The sequence below is a fragment of the Rhipicephalus sanguineus genome, chromosome 2 (genome assembly GCF_013339695.2).
Source record: "Rhipicephalus sanguineus isolate Rsan-2018 chromosome 2, BIME_Rsan_1.4, whole genome shotgun sequence".
NCBI classification, from domain to species: domain Eukaryota; kingdom Metazoa; phylum Arthropoda; class Arachnida; order Ixodida; family Ixodidae; genus Rhipicephalus; species Rhipicephalus sanguineus.
Window position 1 is genome coordinate 70,277,720 of NC_051177.1, and position 16,725 is coordinate 70,294,444.

The 16,725-nt window shown below is 45.7% G+C and overlaps 1 protein-coding gene across 1 annotated transcript in view; it reads right to left on the reverse strand.

Annotated features, from left to right (window-relative positions):
• LOC119381657 (Down syndrome cell adhesion molecule-like protein Dscam2) overlaps positions 1-16,725 on the reverse strand; it is a 73,057-nt gene that overhangs the window by 35,460 nt on the left and 20,872 nt on the right. The window contains exons 3-6 of the mRNA XM_049412857.1: positions 10,699-10,860; positions 9,071-9,223; positions 2,785-3,078; positions 48-314 (exon numbers count right to left, since the gene is read on the reverse strand). Of these exons, the coding sequence (XP_049268814.1) occupies positions 48-314; positions 2,785-3,078; positions 9,071-9,223; positions 10,699-10,860 (876 nt within the window). The remainder of the gene's footprint in view (positions 1-47; positions 315-2,784; positions 3,079-9,070; positions 9,224-10,698; positions 10,861-16,725) is intronic.

Below are 16,725 nucleotides of genomic sequence, written 5' to 3' on the forward strand. Positions count from 1 at the left end.
CGAGTACTGCATACAGCGAAGATTATGCCATGGCTTTTGATACTCACCGCCTAGCGTGATCTCAGCCGTGCCCTGAGCCCAGTCGTAGTCGTTGAGCGCGAAGCACTGGTACATTCCTTTGTCGTCCCGTAGCACGTTTGGTATGTGCAATCTCTCCCGCGTGAGCATCTTGACGCGCGAGGAGACGACAGGCTGTCCGTTCTTGAGCCACACCACGGAGGACACAGGGTGACCCGAGGTGGTGCAATTGAGTGTCGCCGGCGCTCCCTCGGTCGCCACTATTCGCCTCGGACGAACCGTCGCCGTCAATGGGGCTGCGAAAGCATTTGCAGCGTCGCTTGTCGAGGTGTCGCTTTTTTATTAAATGTGTTCAAGGAGAGGTTGGTGCATATATACATGGCTCCGGCTACTCCTCTTCTCTTACTTATTAATTAGCGTCACGAACTTATACTCGTTAGCATCAAACTCACAAACAGCCTATAATTATCGTGAGCGACTACGCTTGGTGAGTGAGCGAGATTTATTATTGTTGAAAAGCTTAGAGGTCGGCCTGAAGGAATGTGCTACTCGGCGTTGGAGAAGTGGAAGGGGTGGAAAAAAGAGGAGAGGGAAGGTGTTGATGAGGAGCGTGAAAGTGGCCATGAAGCGAAATCTTAAATGTCCAAAGACTCTTTACAGTGTCTTCTTCACTTCAGTCTCATGCAAAAATTTGTAGAGGGCTGTGAGGATAAGCGCTTACGACGAGGATCAGGCGTAGGTCCGAACAGAACTTTTTTCGGTAATTGCTGATTCATAAATTTGAAAAGGAGGGCTGTCAACGGTTCTCCTTGCGTAGCATATCGCGAGCAGATCCACGATAGGTGTTCAGTGGTGTCAGGAGTAGCACGTTCCTCACGACGGAGACTGTCTGCCCGGCCGATGAGGTGTGTATATGTAACGAAGAGTGAACGCCACCAATATTCGTAATCAGTGCAGTATAAGCTTGGTGATATTTCTGAACATTCACATAGAAATGCAAGAGTGATGCGATAGGCAAGTTATAGTCCACAGAAGCATTATATACAGGGAACGTTCTGAGCGCACTTAAAGAATTTCGGTGCTAAGGTGGCACTCGTATGTAACAAAGATTACAAAAGACAAGTCATTATGCATCATTCATTATTTATTCGCACGATGAACATGGAAAGTCGTCTGGAAGCCCCCGTTGAATCTCACCTTCGTTCCTGGTATAACACCGGGTGGGTCGATCGCTGGCTGTCGTTTCGGTTTTACAGGTATTTATTAAACGCCGCGGGAAATTAGTTGAAAGGGGAATGTTAAAGCTAAAGTTGTGATTGCTGTTGCGGTATATGGGAACGATTTGGCTCTAATCGAAAGTCCGCTGTCTCGAAATTGTGTAATGTAACGAGACGTCTCACTGAGAAGCATACGAATAACGCGAAATAAAATATTACGAAAAGCATTTCAAAAGAGATAGGAGAAGAAAAAGGATTGCCAGCTGCGTTTTGAGCTGCCTGTTTGAAAATGAATTTACGATATCCTTTTATTTTTCGCAAGTTGGGTTCTGTTTACGCGTTTGCATCTCGTACGGTTATGTTTGCTACGTATCTTAAGCTCCTTGTTTATTCAGCCACCAGCGAATTTTGTTACACGTTCTGCAAAAACTATCAAACTTTTCCTTTTGCATCCTTCGAAGTTTTGTGAAACTGCACAAAACAGCGATTGACATTATTTTGCAGTGTTGCAGCTTCGTATGTTTTTCTAAATGCGTCTATGCAGCTACAGTCACAGCGAATAAAATTTAAAAAAAGATTCCTGCACTTATCAGAGATGCTGCCTGCATTTGACACGTTCAACGCTGTTCTGGAAACACCGCCGTGAACGCAAACCAATATTATTCGCGCTGTCAAAAACAGTCGCGCACGATTCGCGAAATGAAACAACTGTGAACTTCGTCCTTTTTTTAACCCTTTCTGGCCCAGTGATTCCAATTGGAATTATCATTTGAGCAGTTCAGTCGTCAGCAACCACCCACCAGAAAAAAAAAGTGTTCATCCAATAGTGCTCATATTTAGCATCTGCTCTACATATGCTGCCAACCTGGTAAGCTCAAGAAAGTGAGCTCACGTGTGAGCGAAAAAAAATTGCAGAAGTGCTCGCGCTGTTCCTGCAATTCGCTGGGGCAGCTTTTTCTCTCGCCCTGCGGAAGTAGGGTACTTGTTTTAGCTTTGTATCGAAGGAAGAAAAACAGGAGCGTGAGAGAAAAGGCAGGGATGTTAACCAGTTTAGCATAACCGGTATGCTACCCTGCACAGGGGAAAGGGAGATTGAAAGAAGAGTAAAGAAAGAGAGAAAGGGAGGGGAGCACACACACAACGTCACAGTCCGGCAGTCCTGTGCGGTGTACGGCATCGTTATGAGTCTACAGCCGCTCGAAGAGAGAGAGAGAGAGAGAGAGAGAAAGAATGTAAGAAAAGGTAGGGAGGTAAACTAGACTATGCGTCCCGTCTACACTCGAAACTTTAATGTTGGCTATGGGGTACTATGCTGTACCATTCAAGTTATTTTTAAATAAAAATATAAAGATTTATAGAAATATCTTCAAATAATAATTATGAATAATTCCATCAGTAATTAATTTTGATTAAGAAGTGTGAGCACAGATTTGTTCATTTGTTTAGACTGCCATTATCATGCGCATCCGAAATAAAAAAAAAACAGTTGCTTACAAAAAGCCGAATTAATTTGGGCCTGAAAGCGTTAATACGAAGAATGGTAGCTTACCTGTGATCGTGAGTTGCGTCTCCATCCTGTCCTCGCCGATGGAATTGTTGACGACGCACACGTACTTGCCGCCGTCTCCGACTACGGCACGTCTGAAGAGGAGCGTGCCGTCAGCCTGAGACACTCGACCTGCCGAGTCGAGCGAGACCTTCCAGCCGCCTTCGAGGCGGTGCCAGGAGTACGTGGGAATCGGGTAACCTTGCGCTGCGCACGGGATCTTCACGTTGTCTCCTTGGCGTGCCCGAACCACGGGCCTGCGATCGGTTAGCCTCGGTGCTGTGTTCACGTGCGTGTCTGCGCAGAAAAAAAACAAAAAAAGAAAGATAAAACTCACAGGGTCCCTTATGCATTTGCCTAAGACGACTCGAAGGCAAAAGCCATCTTCGTTTTCTTTTTTCTTCTCAATCTACTGTATTGACCTCGTATTTATATTGACCAATACAGTCGACTGTATATTTTCCTGAAAAAAAAAAGTATTGTGGCGTATGTTTTCTTCAGCTTTATTTTTCCCGGTTACGGCACTGGGCTACGGTACAACAGGTGCGCGTTTTAGGGGCGTAGCTCCTCTTAGTCTAACCTTGTCACGTCTCCGTTGTCCGGCGTTACCGGCGTAAACGGCAGTATCTCCCGTATAATGCAATAGATGGCGCTGTCTCATAGAAGTACATACAAACTGCAGTTCAGGGACGATATTCTAGATGGCGCTGTACACAATCTGTGTCGTCATTACCATTTCTCGTCTCATTTCGTAGATGGCGTTGGTCCAATAGAATTGTGCGCAATACGGCGCTTGTGTGAATCGACACTAGATGGCACTAGAAGTGCCGCTGCTCTCCGACTGGCTGCTGCACGGGGATGCGCGGGGAGCGAGCGCCTCTCTCATTCTCCTGCATCGTCGCCCTACGTGTCGGATCGTTGGTGGAGCATGGACGACGCGCAGCGGCGGGCGCTCGCTTGGCGGCAGCCAGGCGGATCCCGGGACGGTGCGCGCCAAGGACGCCGCTGCGAAACGGGCTCAACGAGAAGCGGATCCCGAGACCATGATTGCTTCAGGAGCTTCGCCCAAGCTCTTCATCATTCACCCGTGGATATGCTGTAATTTTTTTCATTCCTGGCTCCCGCAGCTATGGAACGGTGCCGCAACCTTCCCTACTCTTAGCAAATTACGGAAATACGGTACGCAAATACGGTAAGCTCGTACAGTAGCACTCCTCCTTTCCCGCTCGTTGTGCTTTTGCCGGTGAAGGCACCCCAACACCACAAAAGCTTTTCCAAAAATTACTCTGAAATTGTCACGTCTCATTGTTGCCTGTCAGCCTACGCATTGTTAACGAGGAACCTGTCGTTTGGGGGGGGGGGGGGGGGGGCGCACTGTCACTGGCACTGGGAACGAGTTAAGCACAACGAGCGGGAAAGCAGGAGCGTTACGGTACTGCCCTACCGTATTTGCGTACCGTATTTCCGTAACTTGCTAAAAGACTCTATTCTCAGTACCAGTTAAGAAGCAAGAGCAGTACATGCGTTTACCTTTACTTTTAACAGAAATCCAGTACTGTCATGATCGATGTGCAGAAGCAGAAACACTAAGAAAATTAACAAGAAGGTAAGAAGATTACTTTTAAGGGCTCGTTTTTCTTTGTTTGACACAACATTAATGAGAACTAACAGACAATAATGCCAAGGAAAGTATAGGGGGTGCTATTTGTAGTAAATAGGATATAAATGTGAAGAAAGTAAAGTGGACGAAAAGATAACCTGCCGCCGGCAGGGACCGAACCTGCGACCTTCGAATAACGCGTCCGATGCTCTGTGGTAACGCGTCCGAGCTCAGTGGTAGAGCATCGGACGCCTTATTCGAAGGTCGCAGGTTCGGTCCCTGCCGGCGGCAGGTTATCTTTTCGTCCACTTTACTTTCTTCGCATTTATATCCTATTCACTACAAATAACACCCCCTATACTTTCCTTGGCATTACTGTCTGTTATTCTCATTAAGAAAATTAACGGAAATATTGAGCCGCTTTTTCACCGGAGTTCTAAAACGGAACTGCATGACAGCGCTGAAGAAATTATAACATACAATGCCCAGAGTGGTCAGTGGTATTTGTGCACAGGTCACTGCACAACACGTAACAAACGACCCGCTTCTGTATGAGAGCGCATTGCGTGCATTGCCGCATGTCACGGCATGCGTATAACCTGGTTGCGTTATGCCCTTTATCGTTTCTTTTTTTTTTGCTTTGCTTTCCATGTGATAACAACGTTCACAAAAGATGTATTACAGCAAGGCTGACTTGCTCAAGAGGATAGAACAATACGAATACGGCGACCCTCTAACTATTAAATGTAATAAACGTAATGGAGCAAACAGTGCAACCACGGGCCGTAAGACAGGATGGCAGGCACAGAGCTGGTTGCTGAGTTGCTTGCTTCCCTGCTTAACTCGGCATCAACCAGCCCAGTTAAGCACCTTCGTGCAATAATAATACACACAACGGCGCTATGGGTGAAAGCGATCATCATCCAACAGTATAAACCACCCCACGACTGGTCGTCGATCAATTCTTTCCCCAAGCTTTACGTTCCTATCAGATGAGCAATACCAGAAAGCGATCATTATTAAAAACGTATGCCTTATGCGAATCCTAATAAACTGTTTGTCAAGCTTGGTTACGGTTTGCGTCGCCACTGAGAAGCTTGTGTATATAGGGAAAAAGGCAAACATACTCTGAAGTTGTACTCTTTAGCCGACGCAGAGTCAGATGAGCGCGTGCCGTTACGCGTTATGGAAAGAGCGCGTGCTCTTTACCATGCACAGAACTCGAAAGAAAGTACGCGTTAAAACACAGCGTAAATTTAGTGCGTAAAGGACTCTTTCCAGCAATGCGTCAAGACTTCGAAATGTACGTATTATTCGGGTATTCTGAGGCACGAAAAGACTTTGGTGGACTCTCTGTCGCCGTGTTGTAGGTTCGTTTTGTTCTTTTGTTTATTTTCGCACTGTTGCGTAATTCTTCAATTTTGTGTCATAGTATATTTAAATGACGTATACGAGCTGCTCTTTAATCTCCACCGCAGCCAGCAGAACATAACTACAGGACGCGGGCTAGATTCCCGGTCGTGGCGGGCGCATTTCTATGGGGGCGTAATTCAGAGAATACCGGTGGGCTCAGATTTAGGTGCACGTTAAAGAACCACAGGCGGTTGAAATTAAGCCGCAGTCACCCACTTCGGCGTGCCTCATAATGACATCGTGGTTTTGGCGCGTAAAGCACCAGACTTTTTTATTCGAACAGAACTGCAACACACAACCTGCACGCAATATCTCCTTTTGTGTACATACATCTAGAGTTGCTACTTCCTGAAGCCACGCTATCGGAATAAATTCTGTAAACCATTCGAAGAGCTCAGTAGCGACCAGTATTCACATATTTAAGAAGTAATCCTCGTACACGAATGTTTGTCCAAGCGGTTTATTTATTTTTATTTTTTGTTTAGATTTAAATTGACCGCCGCTTCGGTAATGAAACTGAAGGTGTGTACTGCTATGTTTCACACATGCATAGCATGTGTCGCGCAGCGCGTGTTCATTCGACGTTGTCAGATGCGATACATGGTGATTTTAAAAGTAAAGGTTACGGCCTTCCCACAAGCCACTGGACAAGCTGCACGGTTTTACATATAAAGGAAAGGAGCGATGAGGGAAGATGATAAAATAAGGAGATGCGTATATACACGTAATAGCATTGTGGCAGATGATCTGCCACAATGCTATTACGTGTATATACGCATCTCCTTATTTTATCATCTTCCCTCATTGCTCCTTTCCTTTCGTGTTCTGGTTGTACGAACATTGGAAAGTAGCAGACGATCAAAGCCCATACCTACGGCCAACCTCTCTGCCATTCTGATAATAAATCTTTATCTCTCTCTCTTTTTGCTCTGGTACCGAAGTCTCGTTTCAATCGAATAATCGATATTATAAACACTGCTAGAAATTTTTTCAGCGTTTGCAGATAAAAATACAATTTGGTCTCAAATGGCATCCCGATAAAGTATTTTATCATATGACCTACTTTCATCAGAAGGAAGGAAAAGCAAAGGAACATTTAAACAAACTTAAAAAGGCTGAGCACCCATATCATACTGTTTCAAGATGTGCTAAGAGCTTAATTATAGCTTTGAGGAAAAGAAGCGGCCGCAACACTGCCTATGATTTATGAATATGCATTCCCATATACCCTGCTAGACATATTCTTTTTTTTTTTGGTTTTCTGACTGCTACTCTCTTTCATTCATGACAGCAAGGCGATAAGATTGTATTGTCGCGCAGTGTTTTTAGAGGAGAAAAATGGCCCGAAAGTTCTAAGACATCAAGAAGGAAACACAAAAGGTAATGCAGAATCACAAGTAAGTGCGTGAATGTAATAACGAAACTTACAGCGGGAAACATTGCCGCGAGCATAGTCAACGATGTCGCCATCGGCCTCGGTCGCTGAAGTAGGACAGGCTGAAGGACGTTCACATATTCGTCGACCAAAGTGGATATAAATATAGCAAGGAAAATGGGCGTGCAAACATAGTGCGGTCATTTGCATAGTTTTATGGAAATTTGCATACATCGAACGAGGAAGTTCAGCAGCTAACTGCCGGTGGCAGCTGAAACAACAACAAAAAAATTGTCTTCCACTTCCAGCGTCGCCCATATTCTTTTTTACCCACCTCTAAGAATATGATTACTTGTTTCACAGTGATAATGCATGTTACTCCGTATGACCTCGCTTTTTTCGTATCGCCTACGCACCGCGTCCGCACTCCATGGCAGCGACATTGACAGAGACCTAAAACGATACTCTACGGGATGTCTGCGACACTCGTTCTGAGCTAAATGGCTGAATCACGTGGAGGCGGCTAAACTATGCTTATCTATACAGTGACGAGAGTAAAATGCGTGTATTAAGTACCATTATGTTAAGCATCCTTCGCTATAAATATACGTCGCTGGGTAGTCACTCACCCGTTTCTTTCTTTTTTTATTTCCCTGCAGTCATACTGAGTGAAAAACCCAGCACGACAGAAAAAAAAAGAAACATAATACATTAAGAAATTTTGAAAGATAGAGCTAGGAATCGTTACGGTGCTGCATTGTTGATTTCCATTGGGACAAACTCAAACTGGGAGGGCAAGTCCGAAATTTGCATCAGTTCCATGTCCCTGGGTGCGGGCGTTTTTTTTTTTTTCATCTTTTTAGCGCGTGCTCTAATGCGCCTGGCAATCAATAACGGTCCTGGATTAGCGTGAGCGATAATATATGGCTCGCCAACCGATCGACACGTAAACGGTAGCGCCGCAACGCAGCTCCGCTGGAGCTATGGCGTGCCAAAGTTTAGAGAACGACAATACCGGCTGGAGCTGGCGTTCCGATAACGCGTAGCTGACAAACAACGATGGGTCGACATAGACGAGTTTGCTGTTTCGCGGTACAAGCTCGAGAGATGCGCTTGTGGCCCAAATGCGCGTGAGCGTGCACTTTAAACTACTACGTCATGGCGAATGAGAAGCTTCAACCTGGCCTCTAGCGATTGATTTTAATCATGGGTAAAGTGCAGCGCGCGCAGGAAACGACGGACGAAAGAGAAGAAGCAAAGAGGGACTATTGCTCTTTGTTTTTGTAATTTTTTTCCACTTTAATGATAGGAAGGTAGACATTAATGTAGTTATCATCCATAGGCTACAATACGTCTTCTTGGCCAATCCCCCAGAGGGGGTATGTGCCAAACTTGGCAGGCTACAAACAAACAAACAAACAAACAAACAAACAAACAAACAAACAAACAAACAAACAAACAAACAAACAAACAAACGAACGAACGAACGAACGAACGAACGAACTAACTAACTAACTAACTAACTAACTAACTAACTAACTAACTAACTAACTAACTAACTAACTAACTAACTAACTAACTAACTAACTAACTAACTAACTAACTAACTAACTAACTAACTAACTAACTAACTAACTAACTAACTAACTAACTAACTAACTAGCGCTAGTCCTGTTTGCTTCTTCGCTTTCTTCCGTCGGTTCTCGTGCGCGCTGCGCTTTACGCGTGATAAAGATGTACCAACTCGCTCAAGCTTCTATACGATTGATTTTAAGCCGCTTTGCAGACATATTCTATCCCATCATCGTAACTCACTGATCAGTGCGAACGTCACATTATCAGGGATGTCGCTCGTTGGCCGCACAGTTAGTAAAGCGTGAACCAATACACCGATTACGTACCAATGATGATCAGCCTGGCAACTGTAGTGCTTCTAAGGACTTTTCCCGTGAGTCTGTGCTTTGCCTGGCAGTAGTACTTGCGATGGCTGTCTGTGCCCGGGTCCACTTTGCGGACGTGGAGCTCGCCAGAAGGGAACACAGTGTAACGACCACCTGCGCGACGAGGGAAATCAACATCAATTTTATGCCATATGGGAAGAATCCAAAGAGAGCCTTAACTGTGACACATAATTTATAGTTCTCGAATAGGATAAAAAAAGTCACAGTATCGCCGCAAGGGCGAATCAATGAATGCGACAGCAAGAAAAGCGGCCCGTGATGGACGCGCTGCTACGCTGCATAAACATCTGCCCCCGGCGGCAACTATACTCGCGTACAACTTTTCTTGGCAATGAAGCGAAGGCTACAGAGCCACAATGCACGTATCCTACCGTTAATGAATGTAGTCCCACAATTGCGTCCGTATTTTCTGCGTGAGATATATAAAATACTCCTTCATTTTCTACATGTAGCTTTTTCAGACGGAACGCAGTGCCCACAAGCGAGATATGTGTATTTCTTTTACTTCATACGTTGTCACTTTGCGTTTTTGCGTGCGTGAAAAAGTCGCGCCTTTTACCCGTACCATAGACGCTAAGCCGCGTTTGCGTCGAAATGCAACGCTAGCGATCACTTTCCACGGCGTTACGAGACGCGCGCCAAACCGGACTACTTCGCGTAGCAGTACATATGCAGACGCTCCGCCCCGTAGCTTTCCCTTCATTGCAAAGAAAAGATGTCCGTAAGTATACCACGCGAGCAGACAGCGGAAGGGCAAGGTTCTCCCTGCGCAAGTATTAGAAGAAGCGCACGAGCTGGCCGACGACTTTCAAATGCGCCCGTTTAAGCAGCCTTCATGTGCGCGCCTCCATGCCTCCGTCGGAGGCACGGAGGCGCTCACATAAAGGCTACCACGCCTGTTGCGCTCCTCGCGCCATCTCGCTGGTAATGAAGAAACGCTTATAAGCGCCTGCCGTCTCTGAATCCCGCCAGCGGTAAAGGGCGTGTATATAACGCTCGCTGTTAGCTACCTGAAGGATCTGCTCTTTGTGGCGTAATGGCTAGCGCCACGCGCTGCGGAGCGAGAGGTTGCTGGTTCGATTCCGCGCTTCGGAAGCATTTTTCTGAATTATTTTTCTTTGGGACTTTTATATATATATACATACTTATACATATGCGGTGCATGACGGCGGCGACGGGGACGGCAAAAACCAGCCGAGACTGTCTATATAATTGCTTTCGCAATAAAACAAACAATCAGAAAGCCTTCCAGAGCTTTAAAAAAGTTAAAAGGAGATGCCTCTTTTAGAGATTACTGTATCCTCGAGTGGTAACATCTCTCTCTTCTTTTTATTTCTTAAGTATTATTATTTTTTGGGGGGAATTCCTGCTGTATAGTGCTTGTCGAGTGAAATTACTTGTGGGCATTTTACAAACATACACAAAACGCCTGTCATTTAAGTTGCGAACGCAGTCGCTACTTTCAGATTAGCCCTTGTAATTATTGTCTTAGCCTAACAACTTCATAACCGATAATATCGGCTATCTGCTCTCGCCTGTGCGGTTGGAAGGTTTAAAGTTTGTCTCACTTGAATCTGTGTCGGCGTGTACGACGAGTCCATCGTCCCGCACCCATGACGTCACCGTGACGTATTCCTTGACGAAGCTCGGTATCTGGCAGCGTAGGACTCCCGTGTTGCCTTTGATGACGAACTCGTCGTACACTTGTACGTCGAACTCCTGGTTCACGGCTGCATCAACACACAGAGAGAGCAAAGAAATACATGCACAAATTGCCACCAAAAATGTTTTGCATTCATTTACAAGTACAAAGGCCAACTTCGCGCTCAACAAACTGTAGTAAAACGCGCTCCTATGAATGTATCAAGATGCAAGTGACTGCGCAGAAAATAAGAAAGTGTGCTATGTATTAAGAGTGATGAATATGGATAGTTTCGAAACCAATATCTCCATCTTTTAAAAATGTTGCGAGCAAACTGTTCACACTTCGTCTTCTTCACCAGCACACCCACTCAACTTTACTGTAAGCTCAAAACTGCTCCAAAAGCCGGGTGAGTTCATGATTGCAAAAATAATTAAGGCGTCTACGCACTAGTGGTGGCAAGCCTGAAGGAACGGAGTAGTTGGGCGGCCTTCCTTGTTTCTTTTTTTCTTTCTCTCTGTTTTTCCATCTCTTTCTCGTCTCTGGTCCTTTCTATTTCTTTTTCTCTCTCTGTATATTTCTTTCGCTTTCTTTCTCGTCTTTTCTATGTTTCTTTTTTCACTTTCCTCCCTTTGTCTCTCTCTTTCTTCGTTTCCTTCTCTTTCTATCTCTTTCTATATTGCTCTTTGTTTTTTCGATCTCTTTTTTTTGCTCTTTCTTTCATTTCTTTCTCTATATTTCTCTTTCTCTTTACTCGTTCTCGCTTCCATACGAGCTATTGCATCACACGCCGGGGAAATCGGCGCAGCGGGAGAGCGCGCGCTGGGCGCATCTGTTCGGAGAGCGAAGCAGAAGATGAAGAAGAGGACGAAGAAAGCGCGCACCGGCCGAGGTATTGCGTTGCACGCGCTAGAAAGACAGAGGCCATTCATGAAGATGATATTTTTTGAGGGGTGAAGCTCCTTAAGGCGGCACCCGTTCGTCCCTCGTAGTCGTAGTCGTAGTAGTCGTAGTGCGTAACCAGTCTTACGCTTTGACCTCCAAGGTGGTGCCGGTGGGAGATTTTTCCTGTGCGTTGTTGAACAATAAAAAATTCGCAGCGTGCGCGTTAACTAAAAGCCGAATTCTTCTGTCTCTCATTCCCCATTAGCAGCCATTGGCATGTTCCTGTAGGAAACATTAGTAGAAGTAGAAGTGTAAGTGTTAGCTAAAAGCCGACTTCTTCTGTCTCTCATTCCCATTAGCAGCCATTGTTTACCTCCAAGGTAGTGCCTGGTGAGATTTCTCCTGTGCGTGATTAAACAATAAAAATTTTGTTCAAAACGCCGTTGATTGATGAAATAAACCAACGAAAGACGCCAGATGTTTTCTAAAAGCAAAACGAAAGAACGCCAGATGTTTCTAAAGCAAAACGAAAAGACGCCAGCTGCTTAACGAAAGACGCCAGATGTTTTCTAAAGCAATGGTTTTCTAAACAATGAAAATTCACAGCGTACATGTAAAATTAAAGTGAGCTGCAAGTCGTCATAACTCATCGAACCTTTAGTATAAACGCGCCCGATCTCACGTCGGTGATGATGTACTGGGCAGAATTCACGGAAGATTCACGGTTTACCGATGAACCTCCGCAGCTTCGCCCACTCATCATCATTCACTCCGTGGATATGCTGGGATTTTTTTGTTAACGCGAAACGACAGAATCACGAGCTTAAGCAGCTCCGCTATTAAAAAGCTTACTCCGACTTGGACTGGATTGGAATAAACTTTTTTTGCCCAGCGGTTAACATAAGTTAACGAATCTGAACGAAGCTAACACAAGCGTTAGCTTCGTTCAGCGCGCGGCCCTGCCGAATAAAGAGTTGATGTAACAGATCCCTTATAACTTGAAATCTTCAGGATGTCTCTCACTAACTCTATATGAACAAGACATGCAAATTTTCTTTCTTTCCATGAATGACACGGAAGATCTACTGAAAAGTGCATGGGTAAGAAAGGCACGTTGTTCGCTTTCCCTTTCCGATGGCCAAGTTCCTAAAAACGGCGAATTTGGGGCGTCTTTCTTCGACGCAACAATAATGGTGATCTGGCTTGCTTGCGTTTCTCCTCTTGAAAACTGTGCGTTCTCTACTTTCCTATGAAGAATGCTACGCCCGCCTCTAACGCGCAACGCCGATCGTGTCCGAAAAAGCACCGGGTGCGCAGCGATGAAGCAAGGAACAGTACGTAAGATGGATGACGGTTATTGTTCTGTGACAGAAACACACCCCCAAATACGTCCTGGTTTTTCAGATTTGTAGAATTGTGAAGTGTGGATTATCTGTAGGTTCGCGCAAAAGTATAGAGCACCAACGTATTGGAGAAAAATGATCGGTGATCCCTCTTTTGCAGGAATCATTCATAATAATAAAGTGTTAAGAACTAGTAGTACGGGTTAGAAGTGTTAGAAGTAGTTGCAGCTGTGTGGGACGTTAATAAATGCAATTTGCACAGCGCGCATTGCTATTGGGCCGGCAAGACAGACTTCGACGTGGATTCACCAATGATGAAATCCTCTGCCACATCTCCGCCAAGCATTTTGGTGCAGCTCCGTATAGTGTCTTTGGCAGCCTCGGTATGCTGTGACGCGCTCAACTTCAAGAATGCGAGGGGTGCAGTTTGTATAGTGCGCGCACCGAACGCGTGTAAGCGCTGTGCTTTCCTCTTGCCCGATGGAGGTCGCGGAGTTTCCAAGAGACGTAAGAGAGACAGACAGTGGTGTGTGAGGTCATGGCTGTCGCTTATGTCTAGGGCGATTCGATGCCAGCGTTTCTTCGTACATGGAGGCGGCGCTGGTATCAGGGCACCCTACCTATGTCTGCAACGCATAGGGGAGCTCTGCGCAGCGTCGTTGGGGAGAGGGAAAGAGGAGTGAAATATAGAAGAGAACGAAAAGCAGAAGGCACCTTCTCGAGATATGAGTACCCACACCAAGCAGCACACAGTCGGGGTACCCCTCTCCCCTTAATAAAGAAACGTGGGTACCCTGTGGCATTGGGAATCGAACCGGCTAACACCCGCATTGGTGGTTGACGTTCTACCGTGTGACCACAACGCAGTGCGAACGCTGTTACGTGTGCTTCTTCGTTTCTTCAAAAGTACTTGATGTTTCTAAAAGGCTGCCTTTTCCATAACGATATGGCACGAATATTTCATTGCACCTTGTCTTTACAAAACAGCGTCCTTGCGAACCTTGCCAATATATCCATTTTACTGCATTATGTGTGGTTGACTACCATATCCCTCTCCCCTCTCTTCCCTCTCTATTTTTGTCTTCAGGTACATACGTGATGCATACAGGGGTATTCCTCGAAGCCATTGAAATAACATGGAAAACAAAATTATCATCAGGTGACGAACTCGAACCAAGATTCCCACACTTTTGGTGAGTGACCATGTTATCGTATAGATTCAGAGCGCTGCATGCTTCAGCGTAGCTATTTGCTCATCCCCCATTCCCGACGCGCATCTGAAGCGCACTCACTCAGTACTCTCCAGCTCGAGTTCCCGGACAAAAGACTATGGCCGTTGAGAAACATGATTTTTTTTATGTTGCGCTGTCGACGTGTTTACGCATTTAGGCGGGCTACTCCTGACTCGTGCGTCTGACGCGCGCCTGCCCCCCCTAAAAATACAAAACCACATTTCCTATAACCTGAAACTTCGCGTGATGGATGAGTTTGGCCGCGTGCCATGGTCGAATGCGTCACTCAGCGGTAGACAGCGGCGTTCAAACAAAGATCAAGCTTGAGCGTTGGTTATCTAAACATTTGTTGGGTCATATGACCGTGGCTTAGTATGACAGCGTGCATAGCAGTGGAGTGGAAATGCGTGTCGGGGCTTTTTTCTTGGTCTCAATTTCCCTGTCTTTTTTTCTTTTCTTTCCCTTCTTGCCTCCTATCGCCTTACTGGTCGCACACTGTACTACTTATCGCCTTACTTATCGCACACTGTACTACTCGTACAACAGGAGATACACTGCTGCTTTAGGAACCCCGCTTCGCAAGTTCGATTGTTGCACAGTGCAGTTGGCTGCTGTGTCAAATTTAAAAAGACAGAGTCCTTCAATACAGGCATAAATGTTGTGGTGTGCAATTATTTCTAGTAGTTCGTCATTAATGTTCTGACATCGCCCAGAATAATTTCTTATCGCAAAGTAGATTTCAATGGGTTGTTGTGACGTCACGTGCCGCCATAACGGCAACTCGCAGCTGTCCTCATCGGTCTAAATTGTGTGACATTTTAATAGTAATACTTAAACGTATAGCCAGAAAAACAAATTGAGATGAAGAAGCAGAGATCTAAATCATGATTGCTCCCATTTGATTACTCTGCACTTGGTGAAAGCGAGGGGGGGGGGGGGCGGAAAAGATAATATAGGACGAAAGATAAGAAGATAGAAGTAGAGGCACTTTGTTGTGAAGATGATATGGCTAGAAATGCTGAGCGGGGAACATTTTCCCGTAAAATGAAAGCGCCCCTGCTACAAATGACGCCACTGCTACATTTGTAGCAGCGGAAACCACTTGCCACTTGCGGGCACCGCTACGATAGCCCTACAAATGCTACATTTGTAGCATCTATGTTCACCACTGCTACAAATCAAGAAGGACCTGAAATTTCACGACGCTTTCCAAATGTAACAACCAAAGCATTCTCGAACACGAGGTAGGAAGGAATGTCTCCAACTGTGAGGGTCGAAAACCATCATTATGGCACAGTAATGAGGGCCTGTCGGACGGAAAACGCGCTGCGCCGTAGTAGTTAGACTTGTAGAAATCGGGGCGGCATTGAATAACACTGCGAAAGACTGAATGCGGACTACGCGGTATGCGAAACCCAAATAGCCGGAACGGCAACCAAATGATCTCGGGGAACACGCCTGCACAAACCACAGGTACGGCGAATTAAAGCAATTTCCGAGAGTGTCGGCACGGAAAGGACCTGTACAGTGTGGTTCGGCGAATGCTTAATTCCTCTCAGAAACCACTTACGGGCACCATTACGGTGCCCTCGCGCGGCTGCCCTCTTTTTTGGATGGAAATGAGTATTCAAATGAGGTGCGCCTGTGTGATAGGCGAATGGCGCAGCGAGAGTCGTGTTGCCTACGCGGGGCTTTCGCGCAGCCGTGACACGCGCTGAACAGTGTCCAGCATTCGGGACCGGCTCCGTGTAGAGCACCCTGTACCGTTACGATGCAAACAACGCGCGTACAGCTTGCCTTTTGTTAAAGGCTATGTACAGTACTGTAAAAACTTTTACACCTTTACGTTTCAGGCTGTAGAAATTTCTTTACAAAGTACAAAGGGGTAGAGGAGAATGAAATGTTGGGAAAGACTTTTATACAGGAAATTGAGAGAGGTCGTTATTCCAGGAAAGATGGCTCTATACTGCTACATACTGTTCACCGAGAAGGAAAAAGTTGTGATTTAAGAGAAGATGCTCATGCATAAAGAATGACTTCCTGAAACGGCGATCTGACATATAATACTCGCATCCCACGACTCCGGAGCAATTAGCAGCAAAATCGGAACCTCACTGGCCAAGTCTTGTCGGCTAATGCATTCGTCTTTTACATTGGCTGAATGGCAGTGAGGGAGCAGGTCTTGCAACTGTAACAAGACGACTTTACGGTTCTCTAGCCCAAGATTTTAATAAAGACGGTTTTCTAAGACAAAAGAATTCTACGTGAGAGCCAGCAGTTCTTTGATAATTGTAGGAAAGTAGTCTTGACGTCCCCTCCCTCAATGCACGCTTATATTACTACAGGGCTCACCCAGGGCATAGAGTGAGCGCAGCACAGTTGTCGGGGATTTTCTGTAGGATGCTGTAGACGACGCCTTGTGAAACCCCGGGACTAGATCGACTGCAGCAGTTAGGACGGTCTCTCTTCCTTACCTCACCGGAGTTTAAGCGA